At 48.4% G+C, this 22,170-nt stretch overlaps 1 protein-coding gene across 1 annotated transcript; it reads right to left on the reverse strand.

Moving 5' to 3' along the window:
• Positions 1-17,866: 17,866 nt before the first annotated feature.
• Positions 17,867-20,810, reverse strand: LAJ45_11350 (uncharacterized protein; the record flags this gene model as incomplete). The annotated part of the gene is made up of 15 exons (XM_046120858.1): positions 17,867-17,916; positions 17,980-18,073; positions 18,123-18,249; positions 18,303-18,356; positions 18,414-18,446; positions 18,503-18,547; positions 18,617-19,570; positions 19,629-19,708; positions 19,769-19,815; positions 19,869-19,944; positions 19,992-20,059; positions 20,115-20,297; positions 20,351-20,453; positions 20,505-20,604; positions 20,665-20,810. 15 exons carry the CDS (start codon positions 20,808-20,810, stop codon positions 17,867-17,869), a joined length of 2,160 nt encoding a protein of 719 aa, XP_045965945.1.
• Positions 20,811-22,170: the final 1,360 nt, after the last annotated feature.

Here is a 22,170-nt window from a genome sequence, read left to right on the forward strand (position 1 = left end):
AGTCAACGAAAAGACGCAGAGTTCCGTCAGCTTTCTTAACGAATAGGACAGGAGCACCGGCGGGGGAGGAGCTGGCTCGTATGAAGCCTTTTTCCAAGTTATCCTGTATGTACTTCTTGAGAACGATCAATTCGTCACGGGACATGCCGTATAGTGGACCAAACGGTGGTTCTTTCCCTTCCTTGAGCGGTATTTTGTGGTCGTATGGCCGGCGTGGTGGCATTTCGTTAGCGAGGTCTTCGTCAAACATGCAGTAGAACCTTTGGTATTGCGTTGGTATCTTGATTCTCCAGTCGTCCTTCGGGGTTTTGTCGATAGCTTGGTCGATTTCTTCCATGGTTACGCTAAAAATCCGAAGTTTATCCCTTCGGGCGAAGCGGCAGAGGGCGGCGGAGCTAACGAGGTGGAAGCGGGGTGGTGGGGCGATTGCTTTGACGGGCGCGGCTTTCTTGGAGGCATTGCACTTGCGCGTGCAATATTCTGACTCAAACTGTATGGTTTTTTCCTTAAACCGCAGAGTGGCGTCATGCAGCTGGAGCCAGGGGATTCCTAGTACAAGGGGGTAAGAGCCGAGTTTGGTGACGAAGAAAGGGACGGTTTCATGGTGGGTATCGATGGACATGGGCAAGTAGCATAGGTGGGTGATTTGACCAGAAGATATGGGTCGGCCGTCTATGACTTCGAGGGTGCGAGGTGATTGAGTGGGAGTAGAGGGAAGTTGTTATGGCGCGCGAATGTTTCGTCAATGAATGCGAACCCAGAGCAACCAGTATCAATCAATGCGTAGGTTTGAATGGGAGTTTTATTGTTTACAATTTTACAAGAAGCAACAAAATGATCACCATCCAATTTATCCTCCACAGACGATACCGAGAAGTCAGAGATAGAGAACGCAGACAAAGGAAAAACATTAGGTGGTCCCGGGCAGGGGCCACTGATCAAGCCCGGGACTAGTGAAAACCCGACTCGGAGGAGGCGGAGCTAGCGATCGGCGGGGGCGGGGGTCATCGGTGGTGCGGGCAGGTGCGAGGAGGGCACCCCTCATAGCCGGTTGGTTGCCACGGGGGCGGTTGGCGGAGGGGCAGTTAGCAAAGACGTGACCGGGGTTGGCGCAGTACATGCAAAGGTTGTTATCTCGCCTCCATTGCTTCTCAGCAGTGGAGGTTTTCCGTTGACCATTGATGAAGGCGTAGCGTTGTTCAGGGGCCGGTCGTTGGGTGGGGCGAGCCTGTAGGGCGGAGAGGTCCATGGGGGCGAGGCCTCCAGTGGTGTGGGACGGGTGTGCAGCGGCGGGGGAGCGGTAAATTGGCCCATCGTGTTGCGGATGGCCTTTTGTTCGGCCTTCCGGCCCCGGATCTGGTTGTCGATGGTCATGAGGGTGGTCGCATAGGCTTCCACAGTGTTTGGCCTGTCCGTCCTGTAACTCATGGCGTCCTTGAGGTCCTCGGATAATCCTTCGGCCAGAGCATCAATTTTTGCCCCCTCATTGTAGTCTAGGTAGGCTACGATGCGGAGAAACTGGGAATAGTATGTGGCAAAGTCTCCTTTGCCTTGCCTGAGTGCGACGAGTTGGCGGCGGGCGGTTCCTCGGGGGTCTGGGTCTCCGAACGAAGCTTCCAGGTGGGCGATGAAGGCGGCGACGGAGGAGAACGGTGCGGCGGGGTTGGCGTTAACAAGAGGGACGACCTGGTCTAGGGCCCTTCCTTCCATTCGGCTAACAGCATAGATGACCTTTGCTGCTTCGTTGCGGAACCTGTCGTCGTTGACCTCGAGTTTCATCCGGAGTTGGGTGATAAACCCAGGGAGCTTGGAACGGGTACCATCGAATTTCTCAGGGTCCGGGAACTTTTAGGACCTGAAGGCGGGGCGGCATTGGACTGTGGTGCGGCATTTTGGGGGGCGACGGCGACGGGAGCAGGGGCGGCGGCAGCAGCACGGACGATGTTGAGGTTTAGGTTGAGCTGGTTTATTTGCTCTTCCAGGTTATCGATGACTTCGTTGGCGGCGGCGAGTTGTTGGCGAGCTTCGTTTCGCTGAGCGATGCGGAGCTGGGAGTTTTCAGCGAGATGGGCGAATAGGGCGGCGGGGTCTTGTTCGAACTGTTGTTTGAATTCCTCCACATTATTGGGAGGGACCCATGCAGGTGGGTCGGCGGCGGACATGGCGTTCGGTGCGGATGATGACGCAACGTAATCTCAAGGGGCGGTGATGGTAGATATTCCGCAGGGTACGATGTGCAACAGTAGTAGCTGTCGAGTTAGTCAAGTGAGGTCAAGCGAGGTGCGAAGGTCCCCGTGAAGAGGAGAAGTAACAGCGTATATATTGAGAACCAGCGTAGATATAGGAGTGGTCCTTCCTGGTACGATAGGCCAGGTAAGGACGAGTGTTATAGTATAGGTAATACAGAAGATAGATAGATAGTTTTATATTGCTTTGAAGTACAGACTTATCGCACGCCGGAACCACCGCCATAAACATAGGAAAAACAAAGGAGACGAAAGGAAAGAAACGAGAAGCAACGAAGATCAAAGGAGAGTACAGAAAAGGAAAAGAAAACAAAGAAACTACGTCATTCCTCCGGGTACTCCTCGTCCATTTCGTACCAGTCGAGTAGGTTGGTTTTTGATGCGAATTGTAGAATCAGGTCTACGTTGAGGTTGGTGAATAATCAGTTTTCCCAGTATGCGGTCCTGGGATTTATCCATAAGTGGCCTTCGTATTTGAGCCCATCGCGGGCAGTCGATATGGTGTGTTTGGAGGATTGTTCGAGCCACATTGGCAGGGTTCGGTTCCGTGAATGCTGCGTGTCTGTCTATTCTGGTGGCTTGCATCGTATGCGATGTATGAGTTTCGCTTGGATCGGGGAGTTTTGCTCGTTTGGTGGATTTTAAGGGTTCCTGGTCGTGGTAATTGGTGCATGGGATGGAGTTCCATTCTTCCAGCATGCGTTTGGTGAGGGTGTCGTTTTGGATCCATCGCTCTCTGCGGTTGCCTGGTTCTGGAAGGGTAGCATGAGTGATGCAATCCGATGTAGGCCTGTGCCTTTTATTTTTATTCTGGTGGGGAGGAGCTGTATAAGTCTTCGTTGAGTGGGTGGTCGGCAGGGTGGCAAAGGATCGGTCCCGTATTTTCGTGATTTTGGTTGAGGAGGTGTTCAAGTGGGGGAGTGCTGCCTCTTTGAGCAATCTTTCGGTTTTTGTCCAGCGGGGTAGGCCTGTTACTATCCTGGCAGCTTCGTTATAGAGTGGGGATAGTGATCGGAGGATGTGGTCGGCTCCCGTCCACCATGCCTCTGATCCCCATAGGATGGTGGGGAGGAGCCTTGGACGATGAGGTGGTGGATGGATTTTACTGTTGTCCGGGGAGGTGTGCGATATTTCTGATTCTGCTTAGGGCTTAAGGCCTTTGGCGATGATTTCTTCGATGTGGGTCGGAAGGAGAGTTTGAGTCCAGCCAGACTCCGACGTATTTGAGTCTATCTTTGGGTTGGATTTCTTCTTTTGCGATTGTTACTGAGTTTCTGGGAGTTGGATGTTCGATGATGTGGGTTTGAAGAATACCAGGTCGGATTTCTGGGGTTCGTATTTGATGTTGAGGGGTGCTGCTTTCTTGACCTTTCTGCCATTCTTTCGTTGAGTCTTTTGGTAATGAAGAGGGGGACTTTGCGAGTTGTACGAGGCATCGTCGTCGATGTAGTGGTGTTGGTTTCTTTGGGGGAGTGGTGGGGTCTGTTATCACTCCGGCGTATATCATGAATAATACTGGGGAGAGGGGGGAGCCTTGGGTAGTCCTGAGGCTATGGTTGTGGTGGTTCCAGTTCGTGGTTAATTGGAATTGGAGTGTTCGGTTGGTGTTGAATTTCTTGCACCAGTTGGTTAGGTATGTTGGGAATTTTTGTTGGGTCATGATTTCTGCTAGTAGGAGGTGGTGACGCAGTTGAAGCTCCTGTATATCATTTGTAGGAGGGCTGGTCTGTCTGGGGTGGTTCCTGTGGTCGTTTGATTAGGAGGTTTGTTGTATGGGTGTAGGGTCGTAGTAGGGCATCGATTGCTGAGATTGTTGGTCTGCCTCCAAACTGGTCTTTGCTAAGGGTTTCCAGGATGGATCCGGCGGTCATAGTCTTGTTGCCACTATCTTTTCCAGTACTTTGCTGAAGCATTGTAATAGGGAGATGGGTCGGTAGGCTTTGGCTGAGAATAGTCGGGTTTTCCTGGTTTGGGATGGTATGCATTTCGCCGCTTTCCATCGGTCCGGTTGTACCCCATGTCGGAGCATGGCCGAGAACATGTCTTGGAAGAGTTGGGTGTTTGCCTTGATTGTTGCCTGTATAAATGGGTATGGGATGTTATCTGGTCCGGTGGCCGAGTGTGTTGGGCATGATCTGATTGCGGATGTAATTTCTTCTGTTGTTACTTCCTGAAAATCGTCACTAAGGTCAAAAGAGGGGGGTCTGATTTGGAGTGGGGGGTTGTCGGGGGACGTCCAATTTGTGGGGAAGAGTTGTGCTCTTAGAGCTTGGCACTTCCCCGCAAACGTTTCTTCACCTTGTATAGTTGGGATTGTAATATCCCTCCTTTTCCCTTTATTAACTAGTTTCCAGATGGCGCTTCCCTTGGCCTCTGTGAGTTCTTTCTCCCTTTGTTCTGCCTTGGCTTTGCGGATCGCTGCCGGTCCATTTCCTGCTTGTTTCCTGAAGGTTTCCCTATCTTCGTGTTTTGGGTGTTTCTGGCTTTCCTTTCTAGGTGTTGAGGGGGATTTGATTTCTTGAGCTCTGGGGTCCACCATTTCTTGGATTTGAGGTGTCCTTGGCTCCATGGGGTGACCTGGTCTATTAGGTTGTCTATGTGTTCGAGGATGAAGTCGACCGATTGTCTTGTATGGTTCTGGCTCTCCCATGCTTCGGGGGGGAAGTGGAGGCCTGAGATGTTTTCTTCCAATTTCTCCCAGTTCGTTCGGTGCCATAGTCTCCTGGGGATGTGGGGGGTTTCTCTATTCGTAGTTGCAGGATTGTTTTCCCATGGTCAGAACCTGCTCCATGTCGGTCGATGTTCCAGCGGACATCGTGGTCCAGTACTGGTCCTTTTACAAGTGTCAGGTCGATGATGGTCGGTCTGTTGTTGTTCCTGAGAAAATGTGTGAATTCGCCTGGTTCGTTGAGTATGGATAGCTTTTGTCGGTCTATCCATCTTTTCAGCTTCTTGGATCCCGGTTTGTCTGCTCTGATCGTATTGGTGTAGTCGTGGGATCTATGTCCATACCAGAGTTGGTGGTGGCTGTTGAAGTCTCCCATGACGAGGCAATTTTGGATGGTACTTATTTGTCGGGAGATTTCTGCGAAGGGTCCGCTTCGTCCTGGTGAGTATATGTTGAGATTTGTGTCTTTTGGTTTTGGATTTCCACCGTGACGGAGACGATGAAGTTGCTGTGTGTGTAATGGTGTTTTGGTTTTAGGTTGGCGTGTTTTCTGATATATGTGGCAGCTTTAGTGCCTTTGTTGCTGGCTGTGAAAAGGTAAAAAAGAGGGGATTCCGGTGGGTGGCCGTTTTTGTTGTTCCATGGTTCTTGTAACAAAAGAAAGAGTATGTTGTGGTCCTGTTCTGCTTCCTCCACTACTGACTTTGTTGTGAGCTCATTTTTCGCGCAGTTCAGTTGCTGTGCGATAGCCGTTGTCCTTTTGTTGTAACTCATTGGGAGTTATCCATGGCTGCATCTTCCTGTGGGGGTTTTGGGCCGGGATAACTATGGGTATTGGTAGCGGGCTTGGGTTTGTGTCTGGTCCGAGTCGGTTTGTGATTCGGACTTTGGTTCGTTCTGGGCAGTTGCTATCTGTTGCTTTGTGGGGGGCCTTGCAATGGTAGCATCGGATGGGTGTGTGTGAACATCTAAGGCCTCCAGCGCATTCTGTGCATGGGTGGTCCTTGGTTTGGTGTTCCTCGGCACAGTGTCCGCATCTTCCGTTGGTATGGGAGCAGCGTTCTTGCCTATGTCCATATTCAAGGCATTTGGCGCATTGGGTTTCTGGGTTTGCGGGGAGGTAGCTGTCGATTTTGCAGTTTCTGTCAAAGAGGGTGAGGTACCGGAGGCCAAGGTTTTCTTTGGTGAATTGACCGAGGAGGGCGATGATCATGGAGGAGTGGGATTTCCCAATTCTGGCTTCTGGTTTTGATAACCATCTCGGGATTTGTGCCAGTTCGAAGGTGTTGCCGTAATTGTTTCTAATTTCCGAGGCCAGAAATTGTCCTGCTTCAAATGCTTCCCCTATGGAGGTGGGGACGCCGTGCAGAATGAATTTCGACCATCTGGAGTTGACTCGGATGTCGACGAAGGGTACTTTTAGTTCGTTTAGGGCGGTTTTGATTTCCTTTTTATATTCAAGGACCTTTGTTGCTGGGGTTGCAAATTTCGATTCCAGGATTATGTTGTTCTTGGTTGTTTTTCGTGCGGCGATTAGTTGACAGTCGGGGTCCTGGATTTTTGCATTTATTTTGGCTCTGATGTCTGATGGGGTGACTGAGGGTTCTTTGTTTGTTTCAATTACAATTTCCCGATTGAGTTTGGTGATTTCCGGTTTGAAAAGGGGGTCTACTTTGGTTTTGGTTTTTCTCTTGTTTGTGACGGTCGTGAATTCGGGATTCGTGTTTCCTGCCGCGGCGGCCGCATACGATTTTTGTGCCGGTGGGGTCAGTGCTTTCCCTTTTGGTTGTTGGGGGGGGTTGGGTTTGGGGTGGTTGGGGTTGTTGGGGTTGTTGGCGGGTGTGGTAGGGGCGGTGATAGTGGCAGCAGCGACGGCGGCAGCTGCGGAGGTTCTTCCTTCGGTGACTGCTTGGTTGCTGGGCCTGTTGACGGAGAGGTTGGTGAGCTGTTGTTGGAGGCGGTGGAGTTTTTCGGAAGTTTTATCCTGGTTCTTTGTCATTTCAAACATTTGTTTGCCCAGGATGTCGACGGTGTGTTTGAGGGATTCGTTTTGGACGGATAGGACTTCGATGGTGGCTTTTAGGCCTTTATTGATTTGCTCAGTTGTTTGGTTGATGGGTTCCAGCGCTACGGTGAGGGCATTTCTAACTACCCAGGATATATAGTTTAGGTCCATCCTGGCGTGGGTTTCGTCAGGGACGATGCTGGGGTGGATGTAGTCGTATTTTGGTGCGTATGGCTCGTTGTATTGGGTGTGTTCGGCGAAGATATAGAAAGGTTCGTTTCCGAGTTGGGTTTGCTCCACTGTGGTGGACTGTGTTTGTTGGGTCGATTGAGTGTCAGGGAAGCGGGGGGGTGCCGGTGTTCCTGGTGGTGGGGCTCCTGCGAACCAGGAGCTCAACGAGGCTTGCTGGGACATCACTGATGTTCCGGATCGGATTGGGTTAGGAAAGACTTCTGATAGAGTCCTCTTTCTGCCCGCAATGTTTGGTGGGTTGGGTGGGTTTGGTGAGGCCAGGTTGTTGTTTTTCGCTACGGTCGCGAGGCTTAAGCGAGGGTTGAGGGGTGAGGGGATCACAACTCAGGGACTAGAGCGTGAATGACTTCGCGTACGAACAGATGTGCGATAAGATACCAATAGATTACGCGGTCTATTGACATACAGAATCGTGTTCGAGTAAAAGTTTTATCGGGAGTGCAGGCCAAAAGTTATTGTTGTTCGAAAGTTTTGGTGTTGCGAGAGTACAGAAGACGTTGCGTAAGGAAAGAAGAAGAGAAGGAGAAACAGGAACGAAGCGAGGGAGAGCCCTCTTATTATACCCAAGAATTATCCTGCGATGACTAATCCCAATGACTCACACTGCGCAACCGAACAGAAACCCAAAGAACACGGTAGAAACCTCCTGACTAATCCCACTCCGTCTAACCCGACGACTCCACCAACCGATCCGTGAAATATCGGTACCATTTTGATGCCACACCGAACCTATTACATTAGCTTCCTATCCATTGAGCTGAGTGATATGCTCAAGTAGAATTCTTATTTTCCTGACCCGATGTACGGTGTAAACGAGTGATGTATTGTGTTGTAATTGAGAGAAAGCAAAAGATTTATTTGTGGATTGAATCTTTAAGATTATACGAATTTTGTTTTCGTTGGGTCAGACTGGGGGGGGGGGGGTGTGAGGACTGCTTTATTGCTACATGCATCCGAGTGATACATCGTGACACACTCGTCACGGTGTTTCTGTAGGGCCCCCAAGCCGATTACATTTTGGGGATCTTTTTTGAGCATGAATGAGACCTACGATTCCGCTGCTGTGCCAATGGTTTCTTCAGTGTGCTCGCTGGGTTTAAGTGTTATGTATGGGACGACTCTTAGTCATGCCTTGAGCTTTGTAGCACTATTCGAACAAATGTAAGTGGTATTTGTCTTGACAGTGGGGTTGGTACATTCTGGGGGGCGAGTGAGGGATCAAGATTGTCCCGAGGAGGGTTGTTGACTTGGCTGAGGGATTGTTTAGAACATAGTGGTCCCATACCCTGGGTTGCGAAAGAGTGTCGTTCGTTCTCATACCCAGGCAGAGGGTAGTTCCTGTTGGGTGAAGACCAAACATTGAATTCTCGTTTGGCTGTGGTGAAGGGAACTGTTGTAGAACCAATGTTTGGAGGAGAGATTCCACGGGTGAGGGGACCACTTATAAGAGGTTTGTCTGTGCGGGGACTATTTGTTCCGATGTGGGAAAGAGCTACAAGTGTGAGTTCAGAACCTTTGTGTTTACGCGCCTGATGCTTCAAGCGTTAGTTTCACAGATGGTCTAATAAGGGGGGGAAGGGGGTCTAAGGAGATCGGTGGTCCCAGTGCTCATTCTCTGGTGCTCATTCTCGGGCGGAGGTAAACTAGGTACTCGTATGCCAGTGTGATTCCACGCGTATGATGGGGCGGGGGGAACTGGGCTCAAGTTTAATATCTTTTTCGGTGTGGGACTTTGTTGTCCAACAGTTAGAGGATAGGGTTCCTGCATTGGTCATGGAGCAAGTGAATGGACACAGAGTGGTTCCTCGTCGGGTTTCATCTTGGCTGCAAGCAATTATTAAGCCACATACGGCAGGCTTTGACCGCCAAGGGACTTGCATTTGGAACTAAATGGCTCTTCGAACAGTTGCTGTGGTTAGGACCATCATGACTGTTGAAAATTTGAGAGTTGAAGTGCTAGCCTACACTGGTGGTGTCACAGGTATGGGGACCACGAAGGAAGCTACATGTATTTAGTTGGATTGCTCATGTATCACTAATACTTGGAACAGGGCACCTTGCATTAGGCGGTTTGCGCTCGACCTCTTAAACATGAAACATATATCGGCGTTCTATAAAATCAATACTACTTCGACTATAATACTCTTTCGAATATTTCGGTTCTGAAAATCGGTATTTCAAATTGATCGCTTTAGGAGTACCTAACTATAGTAATATCCTCGCTGATATTATCTGTAAACCCTGAGCAAAACTATTCTTGAAAGTATGCCCGATGGGTGATTCCTTGTTTAGGGAAAGTCTCGTGGATTTTAGTTACTTACTGACTTACTGGCAGAGTTAACGATCGGAGAATAATGTTTTCAAATCCCCGAGACTTCCTTATTGGGACAGTGCATAGGCTCTGACAGTTTCAATTTCTTCTACAATTGTAGTTTCTTATTAAAATGTATGGCTGGAGACTGAGAGTGGGTCTCAAGCTCGGGATTTTTATGCGGGTGGGACCACCTACTAGTAACGAGAGGGGTGTCTGAATATGGTACGGGGGTGTTCCCCCCTTGCTGCCTCGTCGGGGCCTCTCCTGTTGTGTACGCCTCAACTTACTCGAGGAAGTGTTTCTATATAGCTGGGTACAAAAAGGGGGGTAGTTTAACGATTCGATCAAAGGAAAAAAATTGTGATGCTTATATGCATACCGAGTGATACATCATTCGGCGCGAACATGGTGGCTTCTACCACTCGAACCTTTACGACGCTAAAAAGGGACTCGATATAGGAGGTGTGCAAAGTATGTTTTGTTTAGATGATATCGCTGGGTTTGGGCGTCTTCCACTAGAATGGGTACTCATTCTTTGTGAGGGCCCAGACCTTATGCTGCGAATTGACCACTAATGGATGTGAATGGATGCTAGTTTGCTTGGTAAAAGGCAGACAGCATACTGTTGCTCGTTTGGCTATGGCATTCAGAGAAATTAAAGCAAAAGAGAAGAAAAAGTCAAGCGTTCATTGTTCTTCGCCGAGTGATGCATCATGGATGCTTGACCAAGGAGGTAGGTTCCGATTGTATATTTGGGTGTTGAGGGGGACCTGTGTGTAACAGTTGGGAGACTACTTAAAAGGCTTCGCCGAGCAAGTGCGGGTTAGAACTGTTAGAGTGTTGGCCGAGGGTGGAAAATTGCCTCTATATTTGTTGCAATGCTGTCCCTTAAGCTTTGGTTACTAGGTGTCGTGTTAGGAAATAGAACTTTGTCTGCGAATGAGCCGCTGAGAGTGCCAATAGACTTGATGAGAGTGGCTCCTCATCTTCGGTGAAAACCATTGATCGGGGCCCTGCGCATGTTGCTACAAGAGGGTTACTCATTAGATTTGGGGTTGACTGTGGGACCTTTGGGGCGTACTAGTAGTGGGTGTGAAGAGATATTTATTCTCAGAATCCCAAGATTCAACTTCTATACGCAGCTATATATGGTATGGGGGGGACACTCAAGCAAGGCTTTCAGTGTGAAAGGAAAACTTTACGAAGCTGTATCGTTTTGCAGGTGGGGAGATTACCTATGAAAAGAATGAGTGGGGTAGCGTTTCGAGTACCCGATGTGTCCACCACATTTTGGAACCATTGGTGTGGAGTCTGGGACCTTTTGAAATTGAGGAAGCTTTGTGTCTCTATGGAACCCTGATAGTCCCGAAAGGTTATGAAGTATGGGGACCGCAATGATTCCTCCGCAGTGCTTCCTCTGGGAAGTGGGTGGACTGAACATAGGTGTCCTATTGGTCTCTCAAGCTAGTTAGGATTTAGTTGCCAGTGTGAAGGTATCGTCGAGTGAGTGAGTGCAAATTGGAGTGATGGGACCGAGGTGTGCTTTTCATTTCCAGACTGTTGATCGGGGTCCACGGGTTCCGAATTGTACCTCGAGCCTTCACTGGGTACTGGTTGCCGCTGTTGGGTGCAGAGGTTGTGCAGGTAGGCTCACCGATTTGACCCTCAGGATGGTGGTTCCATTTTCCTAATTCTCGGTGGGGCCCATCTGAACTGGGTTCGGGACCTTTTATGAGCGAGGTTAGGGCATGGCACAGGAGTGTGCGAATATATTTCTAATATGGGCTCGGGGGAGCCCTGGTGTCATTTTTGAGATAGTTCCTCGTATCTGACTGCAGGAGGAAAGGAGCTTTGTTTTGGGTCCCAAGGTATGAGGTCTACAAAGTTGGGTGGGTTGCTTCCTGATTTTCGGGGTTCGTCGTTTTTCTTGGGACCATGTCCTGGTCTGATGGAGGTGTGGAAACCGGTGGAACTGCAGGCTTACACTGGGATATTTGTTTGCAGCACACGATGTTTGAGTGATGTCGGATGGGACCGCCCATGAGAGAAGTTGCAACTCGAAGACCTAGTGGGTTTGTATGACCAATACAACAGGGTACGTTGTATTGGGGAATCGACGCTCAATCTCTTGACCATTACACTCATACTCATATCTCGGTTGTCTAATTAATATTTCAAATTATGACTCCGTCCAGCAGGGAACGCTGCCCAGTGATGAATGTTCCTGGCTGGATATGTATATTCGCGAATGGGTAGCATTCCTGACTGGGATACCCACCGTGTATGAGCATATGGATATGAGAATGTAGCATGTAAAATCTCTCGGATTTTGAGGTTCTGTCCCCCCTGTAGAAATCAGGTTCAGTTTGGAAGACGGGACCGGGAATAGAATTCATATACTCAAGTATCTGAGATATTTAACTTGGATTACCTAAAGGGGCTGTGCACAGGATATTCCAAACGACATTATCGGGGGAAGGGGAGGAGACCGAGGTAGTCCTCTAGTCATTTGAGGCTATCTACAGGTACGAGCCTCTTTTGAAGGCTTTTCTGGTCTTGTGTGCCGATGTTCAATATAATGGTGTTTCCTTTTCATAAGCTTAACAACATGGGTGGGAGGTACGAAAATTAATATAGTGACTCCCAGTTAATTGACTGTGGTACAGGGTGTGACTGGGGGTTTCACCGAAAGCTGAAGTTGAGAAGGAGGAAATAAAATAAAAGAGGTTGGAAGACTAGAAGATACCGAGTGATACATAATGAAATTCTCGGCAAGTGGAGTGCATTGAGTGCGAATGTTGGGGGCATTTTATCAGAGGAGCAGTGACCAGCTAATGACAGGAGAACGTATGCGAATGTGTTTTGGGTTGGGCTCGCCGAATTTAGCTATTTGATTGCTCATCATGAGGACTGGGAGGGGAGGGGACCACCGAGCAGAGGTGACCAAAAATTCGGATTCTTTTGCAGCTCGGTGGAAGAGTGCTGTTTGCTTGTCTGAGTGTGGTTGCATGTTTTTTAAGCGGGAGTGGGGCAATCCACCAATTAACGAGGGGATTGCGAATTATGGCGTGTGGGTGGACTTACCGAGGTTTCTTTCCCCCCCTTGCTTCCACGTCATGGCACTCCTCTTTGGGATGTCACGATTCACTGCGTGGAGTGGTTTTTTAGAGCTGAACCATGAGGTGGAGGGGTTTGTAACTAAACGAAGGGGAAAAGAAAATAAGAGAGTAAGATAATATGCATACCGAATGATGCATCATGACGCACTCGGCAGAGGAGGTCCTAGAATTTTACCTATGATAAGGCTTCCCGAGAATTTACAGAGTCAGAAGTGGTTGGTAGTACCGGGAGCTGTAAGAGCCTATGACTTTGGCGTGGTTAGCTTTGGTACCAGTTTGCGGGCTGGCTCACCGATTTGCGAGTGGGTGTCATCTTTCCTAATCTCGGTGGGGACCTACAGCTCGTGTTGTGCGTCGGGACTCTTTACAAGGGGGTGGGCTATGGAAGTTAAGCTCTGCTCGTTGGGACCTTTTATAAATATTTGAGCGGATATGGACCCTCATTGTGATGGTCCTCTGCCAATACCTTGCTCCCTTGCTCGCTGGTATTGATGGAGACCATGGTCCAATTACACTAGTGGATTTCGGTACCAAGCAGCATCTGTCTAGCTGTGAGGACCCAGTTGGTCCTCAAACTAATTTCCATCAGTCGAGTGGCGTGGTATGCTGGTATAACAGGTACTGTCCAATTGGGGCGATAGCGTTCCTTCTTTCGGGGGGGGGGGGAATACTTGTTCCTTCCTCGTATGGGCCCACTACTTCGGGTGGGGGCACTTACTGGTTTCACAGGCTCATCAGTTCTGAGTGGGTGAGTTAGGTCGGGAACCCCTTCCATCGGGGCCATGAGAGTTGGTGCCTTCTGCAAAGGGTCCTGGCTATGTTTGATTGTCACCTTACCAAGGTTGACTCGACGCTCGCAGGTGGATCTACAGCGTCAAGGTGTACGAGTTTGGGACAAGTGAGCTCCTCGGTATGCTTTGAAATGGGAGGTTCCTTGGCTCTGTTACGCGAGGTGGAGTGGTGAATGAGGGACCGCGATGTTGGGGTCGAGTAAGAGTTCAATGTAAGGGACTGCAGCGTGGTCCTGGATTCTCGTTGTAGGTGGGGACCCACAGTGTCATCGGTCTGGGACCTCTTGGGAGAAGGAGGCCCGGGGCCTACTACTTTGGTGAGAAAGGTGTGCAATATATGCCTCTAGTGTAAATGTATCTGTTGCATCAGGACTCGCAGTCATCGGGACCCTGCTTCGTGACCCTTTTAGATAGTGGGCCCAACAGCATGGTAGTGGGGTCCTGCTGGTGAGTGTGAACCTACTACGAAGTGAGCTCAGGTCACACTTTGGGTGGGGTGCTTCCCTATTTTAGGGCTTACAAATTGTTTTTAGGACCATGTCATAGTCTAGTGGAGGTGTGGAGACTAGTGGGACCACTGCACTGGGATATTGGGTTGAAGCACATGATGTACTATGAGTGTTGTCGGAGGTGGGCCCACCCAAGAGAGGCAATGCGATTTGAGGAAGTAGTGCGGTGCCCCATGTATGACTAAGAGAACATTGTATTGGGGAATTGATGACAGCTCAATCACTTACTGGTAACAATAGTGGTATAATAACTCATACTCGTATCTCGGTTGTCTAAAAATAAAATTTCAAATTATGACTCTGGAAACAAGCTCACCAATATTAACTGTGAAGTATGGGGGAAGGGTATACCTCTGGATTCTTGGGCAGAAGAACAGAACAGTTGAAACCTTGTCTCGACATGAGCACCAGGCTAGGCATCGGGCATTATAGGCGAGAACATTGGGGAGACGGCGAGACCAGATAGATTCACAATCAGGCTCGAGTCCTACCAAAGGATGAGATCTGCAATATAATTTGTGGGTAAATTCCAACAACCCTAACCTGGGAATCGTTCATCATTTACTTACTCTGAAATATTTTCTGGTTGTACCACTACAGCTCCTCGACGAGAGTACAGGACTACAAGCCAAACAGATGATCTTTGATGGAAAGGCACGAGTATGTTACTTAGTGAAGAGTTGATAATTCAGGGATAGTATTCTGAAATTCCCGGACTTGCTCACTCAGCCAGAGATAATCTTTCGTAACTTTTTGAGAGCCCGATAGTCCATTGACAATCATCTATAAGTGTGAATCTGTGTTGTAGGTTGTGCTATCGCAGACTTTCAAGCCTTGTGTGGTACGAAGGGTCCAACCTGGAGCCCAATCTATGACACTCGCCGAGAGAGATTCTCTCTCTGCCTTGTTTTTGGGTGGTCCCTAGTAGTTTTGCGGCCTGCTGGACAGTCGTCGGTGGGTTTGGGGTCGTGCATAAGCTTGGCGTTTGGTTTTCAAGGTTTCGTTTGGGCCACGGCTGCTCGTGGTACCGCCGGCCCAGCTTGGGGACCCTGTGTGCCAAGGGAGTCTAATTTGGATGGTAAAGTTGCGTCAACCAAGTATATGGAGGTTGTCCTCAAGTTTTGTCTCCATTTCACAGGCCGATTATTGGCTCCCTTGGGTATGTTAGTTGGAAGCTACCCTATAGCTTCGTCGGGACCATGCCCTACCGGTGGGTGTGCCGAAGAAGTGTGTGAAGGTTACAAGCTGAGTTTAGATGTTCTCAATCGGATTGCTTAAGTTTGCGGCTGTACCCACAGCGCCTTTCTTGGGTTCACATGAATGCAAGCTGTGGGAATGTATGAACTCGCCGATATGAAGTCTCTTTTCTGTTGGGACCCGGAATATTCGAATCCTTCTTCTGAACCCCATTTGAGGGCAGGTGAGGCGTTGTAGGGCAGGTCTCAGATTTGCATATCGGGACCTCCAGAGCTTCGGAACTATTGCCAGTGGTCCCATGTTTGAGTATGGTGGAAGTTTCAAACTTGGCCACGAGGTGGGAGAGATATTCGTTTGGAGCACACGATGTATGTGTGATGGTTTAGGTGGGACCACCCACAACAGTCGTTGCAACTAGAAGTGATAGCGGGGTTCCTCATGTAATACTAATATAACAGGGTACTTTGTATTGAGGAAATCAACCCTCATTCACTTAAATATCAGACTAATACGCATACCTCGTTTCTCCGGATGAATATTTCAAATATATCGGTCTGGAAATATTCTTTGGGATGTGCTCGACCGTATCTCTCAAGTATGATACATAATGAAAGGTGATCCCTTGCTTCATTGAAAGCCTCGTGGATCTCAGTTACTTACTGATTTGAGCAGTTAAAGATACGGGAATGATTATCTCAAATTCCCCGAGTCTCACTTTGGGCCAGTAGGAATGAAGAACGAATAATAAAAAAGAATTTTCCTGTCTACATGATACTGAATATTACACAATGAGGCACTCGGAGGGTATGAGGGGGGACCTGCTAGGGATGAGGGGAGGGGAGATGTGAATGTGTTTGCCATTTAGCTCGCCGAGTTCGTATCATTGTCTTTCATCTGAGTGGGCGGCGTCGGGACCCTTTCTTCGGGACCCTTTTATGAGGATGGGACCGAGCTGTGAAAACACTGGGATGATATAAGATCAGTGAGCGGTGTATTGGTATGAGCTCACCGAGGTCGGGTGTGTTCTAAGTTTGCCTCGGGACCCTTTCTTCGGGACCCTTTTATTACGATGGGACTGGGCTGTGAAAACACTTGCGTGATATAAGGTCAGCGAGCGGTGTATTGGTATGAGCTCACCGAGGTTGGGTGTCCTTAAGTTTGCGTCGGGACCCTTTCTTCGGGACCCTTTCTTCGGGACCCTTTTATGAGGATGGGATCGAGCTGTGAAAACACTGGCTTGATATAAGGTCAGCGAGCGGTGTATTGGTATGAGCTCACCGAGGTCAGGCGTCCTTCAAGTTTGCGTCGGGACCCTTTCTTCGTGACTCTTTCTTCGTGACCCTTTCTTCGGGACCCTTTTATGAGGATGGGATCGAGCTGTGAAAACACCGGCATGATATAAGGTGAGCGAGCGGTGTGTTGGTAACTAGGTCACAGAGCTACTTATAAATATTTTACAACCGATAGGTGTTCCATCAGGCAATTTCTCCTACCTCCTGGCCAATACCAATACCAGTTACCTTGTTCCGATACCTCTCACCTGCTTCCGATGCCAGTCACCTCTTCCCGATGACAGTCGTGTCACCAAGAAAAATGCTCTTCCTTCCGTATGAGTTCCACCTCAACAAGTACCGGTTCGACAATTGTACAAAGGTCTGATCAATGGGATGCTCATCAAGCAGACATCCGGAATATCCGAAGTGTCCATCGGATGGGATACCCATTCGATGGATGTCCGGTGAATGAGTAGCATCCGCGAATGGGACTGAACAGCTACAAGCCAATCGTTTCTTGAGGTTTGAAATTTCCTTGCTCTGCACAATGTAGGTGTGGAGTAAGTCTTGGGGAATGCTTTGAAGTTGGGATTCGATTTTGGCAGTGACGTTGGGTGAGGACCGGGCTTGGTGGTCGGCATGTTCCTTTTATTCTGGTTGGGTGTCTTGAGTTCTGTCCATTTTCTGAAGGACGAGAAGAGTTAAAAGAAGGTAGTTATAGGGTGCGCATGTAGGACTGTAGGAGTTAGACGGTTGTATGGCAGAGGTAAGAGGGAAAGAAAGGTAGAACCAGTTCAAATAGAACAGGTTAGAAGCCAGCGTTTTTGGTTTGACTTCGTGTCCAATAAAGATTGTTTGTTGTGGATTAGTTGGTTGCCGGGAGAAAGTACGTTGCTTTAAGAGTATGTATCTTCTGTATGACTGGCGCAGGCTGTGGACACGTTGTTAATCTTTAACCTATGTGTTTTTTCTGGCGCAGTTTAAAGTATGGTACTTGACACTTAACGGTTTTGAGTAAACATACTTTGATAATTGTAGCAGTAGAGGCCAAATTCTTGCGTGTATCATAAACACCTTTTCCAGCTTAGAGGGTAAGCTTAGGTTTGCTCAATGTTTTACGCATTTTTATGAGTGAAGGTTGGTGCTTAGTCATTTCCCTATTTTAATGTTTTCTACGGATTCCATGTACCTCGAAGCAACTTCTAGCGTTGAAGAGTCAGCTTACTTTGAATAATCTAAAAGATAGAAGCTTGAAGGAATCATTCTGCATTGAGTGAAGCTACTACTAAAACGGGCAGAGCCCTGGAACTACGGGAAAACTAATAACATAATGGCCGACAAAAACAAAGTAAACGAGATCCCCACTATCTGTATCTTACGGGTATAGGTCTCAATCCCCAACATTTGCACGACGAGGAAGCTCGGGCAAAATCTCGCTGACCCAACCAATAATCTGTGGCGCTCGGAAGCTTATCTTCATCCCCGTTGCGGTTACTTCCATTCTGTGGCTTGTACTCTTGTTTCCGGTCTTAACATGAGTACTATATTGTGGAAGAATGTTAGTAACACTGTATCCCATGCGGGTAATCAGCTCATTAGCGTACCTTGCACTGACAAAGGGACCGTAGCCAACATTGGCGTTGGAGTCGGTGGACAGGCTGATGCCAACACCTCAGCATCTGACCTTGAGCACTTTATCTATAGATTTTTAGTTGGGAAGCTGTTGCAGTATCTTTACTAAACTCACTTCAAGCTCAGTATCAGCTGCTACAACGAATGCAGTTGGATACCATGGAAAGGTTCCATAGGCGCTCAATTCAGGTTCCCTTCCATTGTCCAACCAATCTTTCAACTCCTGGGGACCCGGGCTCAGTCTAACACCGGCAGTTAGCAACCGAATGTAATATGTTAGAAGGGTTTTACTAACTTGTTTGTTGTGGGCGTATCAATATCAGTGTCCTCGAATAACTCGCCATGAAGCCTAATAATTGTCAACAACCCTCGCTCCCCCCCCCCCAATGGGTAGGTCTCTTCCTACCAAGGTCGATTGATCTGCACTAGCATCGTAGAACTAAACATTGTTAGAGCTCAATGTCGGGGGGAATAGGATGCATCTGGGGAACCTACAAGGTACCGGTGACCGAACTTTCTTCCATCGTTTTCGACAATTTTCTGTTACGCACAAAAGGTTAGAACCGGCAGCACAACACGATTCCACAGAGGGGTGGAAAGAAAACTTACTGTCTAGCAGAAGATACATCTGTACCTCCTCCTCCTGAAAACATCCCATAATTAACTTCCACCTTGGCCTGGACAGAAAGACTTGCCTCCTCCGAGCTCTCGGCTGATTTCATTGCCGACGCGCTGAAGGAAATTGTCGTCCATGGATCCGCAATCTCGTCCGGCTTCTCCTCCGTTGGAGCAAGAGCAGCTTTGACGAAGTCACTTACCTCTGGCTTGCCCTCCACCGGTACATACACATCCTTGCCATTGTTCTTAACCTTCTCTATACTGGTGATTACCTTGATTCGCTCTGCGGCCGGTCTGGGGCTGGTCAAGCTTAACTCTAGCTGGCGGATCTCATCCTGCCGCTCGGCAATCATTCCCTGAAGAGTCCTTTTTAATTGACCAGAACTGCCGGCAACCATCTTGGCAACTATCTCCTTTTCCTTTTCTATATTTTTGTCAAGAAGCTCTCCGATGGCTTTACTCTTCTCCAGAACGTCTGTTTTTTTCGCATCCTGAGTTTTAGGATCCGAGGTTTTGTACTCATTTGCGGCCTCGACAACCTCTTTGTAGGCCGCGATTTCAGCCTCTGTCTCCGGGGTATCAGCTTCTGGGTGCTCCTCGGCCTCTTGTACCAAAACAGCCGACCTGGCCCTTTCAAGTCTTTCCTGTATCCCTTCAATCTCTTCGTCGGATTCCTTCTCAGCCTTTGCAGCATCCAACTCTTCTTGGATCGTCTTAAGCGCCGCCCGGAGGTCCACAAGCTTTTGACTAGGTTTCGGTTCATTCGCCTCGTTCAATACCTGTGCTGGCTCTGGGTTTTTTCCGGCATGCTCGTTGGCCCATTCCAAATTTCCTTTCAAAGCCACTACTATTTTTTTGAGTCTGGTAATCTCCATCTGGATAATTGCAGGTGACAGAGGATTTCGGGATGCCCAGCTTTTAGACTTATTCGCACACAACACCGCCCTGTTTCACCAATCAGACATTGATGCCGTGAAATCCTGATTGGTACTATACTACTCACCAGTTCTCCGGAGACAGAGTCACTCTCGGCCATTCTGTGCCGTCGTCAATATCACTAATAGTCGCTCTTCTTAGTGCCGCCTGCGATATAGTGTTAGTCCACCAACACAATCGCTTCAGTACCATAGATTACTGCCTTACCTTGGCCATCTCGATGCGACTCATGATAGTTGTGGTGTCGACAACGGCTGATACACCAATGAGATTGCTGCAGCGGATATGGAAAGGGAACATAACTCACCAAAGTGATGATCGATCATTGTCTTATGACCGTTAATTACCCAGTCCATCCAAGCGGCTTGAAGTTTGTCGTTTGCCTGTGACAATTAGATAATGCCGATTTGGTCTGAGGCACCAAACTTACTCTCTTCATTTCGGAAGTTGCAATCGCCAGTTCATCGGCATTCATCCCAGCTTTGGATTTTGCAGCCCCTGGTGAAACGTCAGTGTCGATATCGCCCCCAGAGATGTCGGAGGGGCTACACACCGGCATTCTTGATGAGAACACCCTCTAGAATGGATTGGGCTCTAGCATAAGCAGTCTGTTTCTCAATATATACATCGACGATTGTACGTCCGCTTGTATTCACGGGGGCCGGCGACCGGAGGTAGCTCATGGCGGCGTTATATTTGGAACCAGATTTATATTTGGTGGTAGCGGCACTTGTTTCTACTGGTACGTGAGCAATTCGTACATATCTAATAGAAGAGACGGTTCCAGACCATCGGACTCCAGATGCTCCAGATCAAGGCCTGAGTTTGCAGGAACCAGGTGGTCAAGGGCCGAGAGATAGCTCCGGGAAACGCTTTTCCCGCTAGGGCCCAACTACTCCCCTGGGTAAGTATTGCAACATGTAGTTGAAGAGTTAAGAGCTACCATCACAGTGCTAAGCGGCACCATTGAGTCAACAAGCTTGGCTTCATTGACCTTTCTCTTGTTATCCCCGCTGGCACTATACGTCGTTTGGGGGACGAACCTACGGCGTACAAGGTTAGTCTAAACAAGAACTGGACTTTTAACAAGAGGATTTGCCTACTCTCCACCAGGAGTTGTATCAATGATACGTCCGGGCATCGAGATCGTCAGAAATTGGTCCCTCGCAGTGGGAAGCGATGCTACGATCGCTTTCCTGATTTGGAGAGCGAGCTTCCCGAGTTGGTTATTCTGCGCCGATGGATCCATGGTGGGTATGATAGAAAGAGATCAGATAGAGTGACGTTCTTGAAGAAAAAGAGATGTATAATAAATACCGATAGGTAACGAGCTCCCATTCTCTATTTAGCACGTCTCCCGAAGCTTTATATACGATTTCCAGGGAGACTTCAATCCTTGGCAGGACTTTCGCTAGCTGTTAGTGACAGACTCCCAATCCGGTGATACGTGGATGCGTGCCTGGCATCACAGGTTGTTTTAGGTGAAATACGTTCGTTACTGGACATGCAGAGGTGTTGTGGGCTTCATTGGCTAGGCACTATGGCAACGACGGTTAGGGCCGCAGCTAGCGATACACTATTCCTCGATGGTTGATTATTTAGTACCAGACCCCGCAATGGGTGAACCAGGGTTGGATTGAGGCCTCACCCAACCCACCCGCGTTATAAATGGTCTTACCCAACACAACCTACCATACCCGGGTTATCCACAGTGGATAAATCGGTACAAAAACCTCCCTAGTGATGGATGGAGAGGGCTTTTTTATGTAATGGGTTAGGGTTATGATACCACTTTTTTGTGTATTCTTCCCTTCTCTATGTGATCATAGCGTATCACTCAGCCCATGGGTTACCCAGGTAAGGATCTGCTTGCACCCAACCCAACCCAAGTTAATTTACCCAGGTACCCAAATAACCCATCACCTGTTGTGGGGTCTGTTTAGTACCAGCTGAATATCAGCGTCTCTAAGCCACCCACCTAAAGTCCACTGCACCGATCTGGTACCTTCTGGTTTGATTGTGAAATATCACTCATGGGTATTATCTCGATCCCAACGCACTAGACATACTCTAGTAGCCTAATTTGCTTATCCTCAAATGAAGTCACTACTAGTGGATGTTCAACCTTTTGATATATGGAGCTAGGCCTTAGACCGGTAGTCACTATTCATTTGCCGGACTGTAAGATCAAAAGTGCAATATGGGTAAGAGGGGTCGCCTTCTTCGCCAATGCCTATCCACCCTAGTCAAATATTCCGAAAAAGCATGAATGCCAATATTACGGCTTACAGAGGTAAAATCATAAGAGTCAAAAATCTTAACATAGCACTGGCGGAAGTGAAAAGCCACTTATCGAGAGAAAAATAGAATCTATCGGCTGTATGTATTGAGGCTTGCGTTCAGGATCGGGGTGCAATAACCCAGCCACCGGTTCTCTATGTACTCAAAATACCGTACTATCTACTCGTATTGCGCTGACGTTTGTGGACGCGACTGATATTGCATGCCATACAAAAATACGCCAAGCTCATGATTTTGGGTGTATGCAATAATGGCCCAGTTCAAAAACGTCAGCACAATACGAGTAAGTAAATTCGACTCGCTGTAAC

This window comes from Morchella importuna, assembly GCF_003444635.1.
Source record: "Morchella importuna strain M04M26 chromosome Unknown Morimp01GS065, whole genome shotgun sequence".
Taxonomy (NCBI): Eukaryota; Fungi; Ascomycota; class Pezizomycetes; order Pezizales; family Morchellaceae; genus Morchella; species Morchella importuna.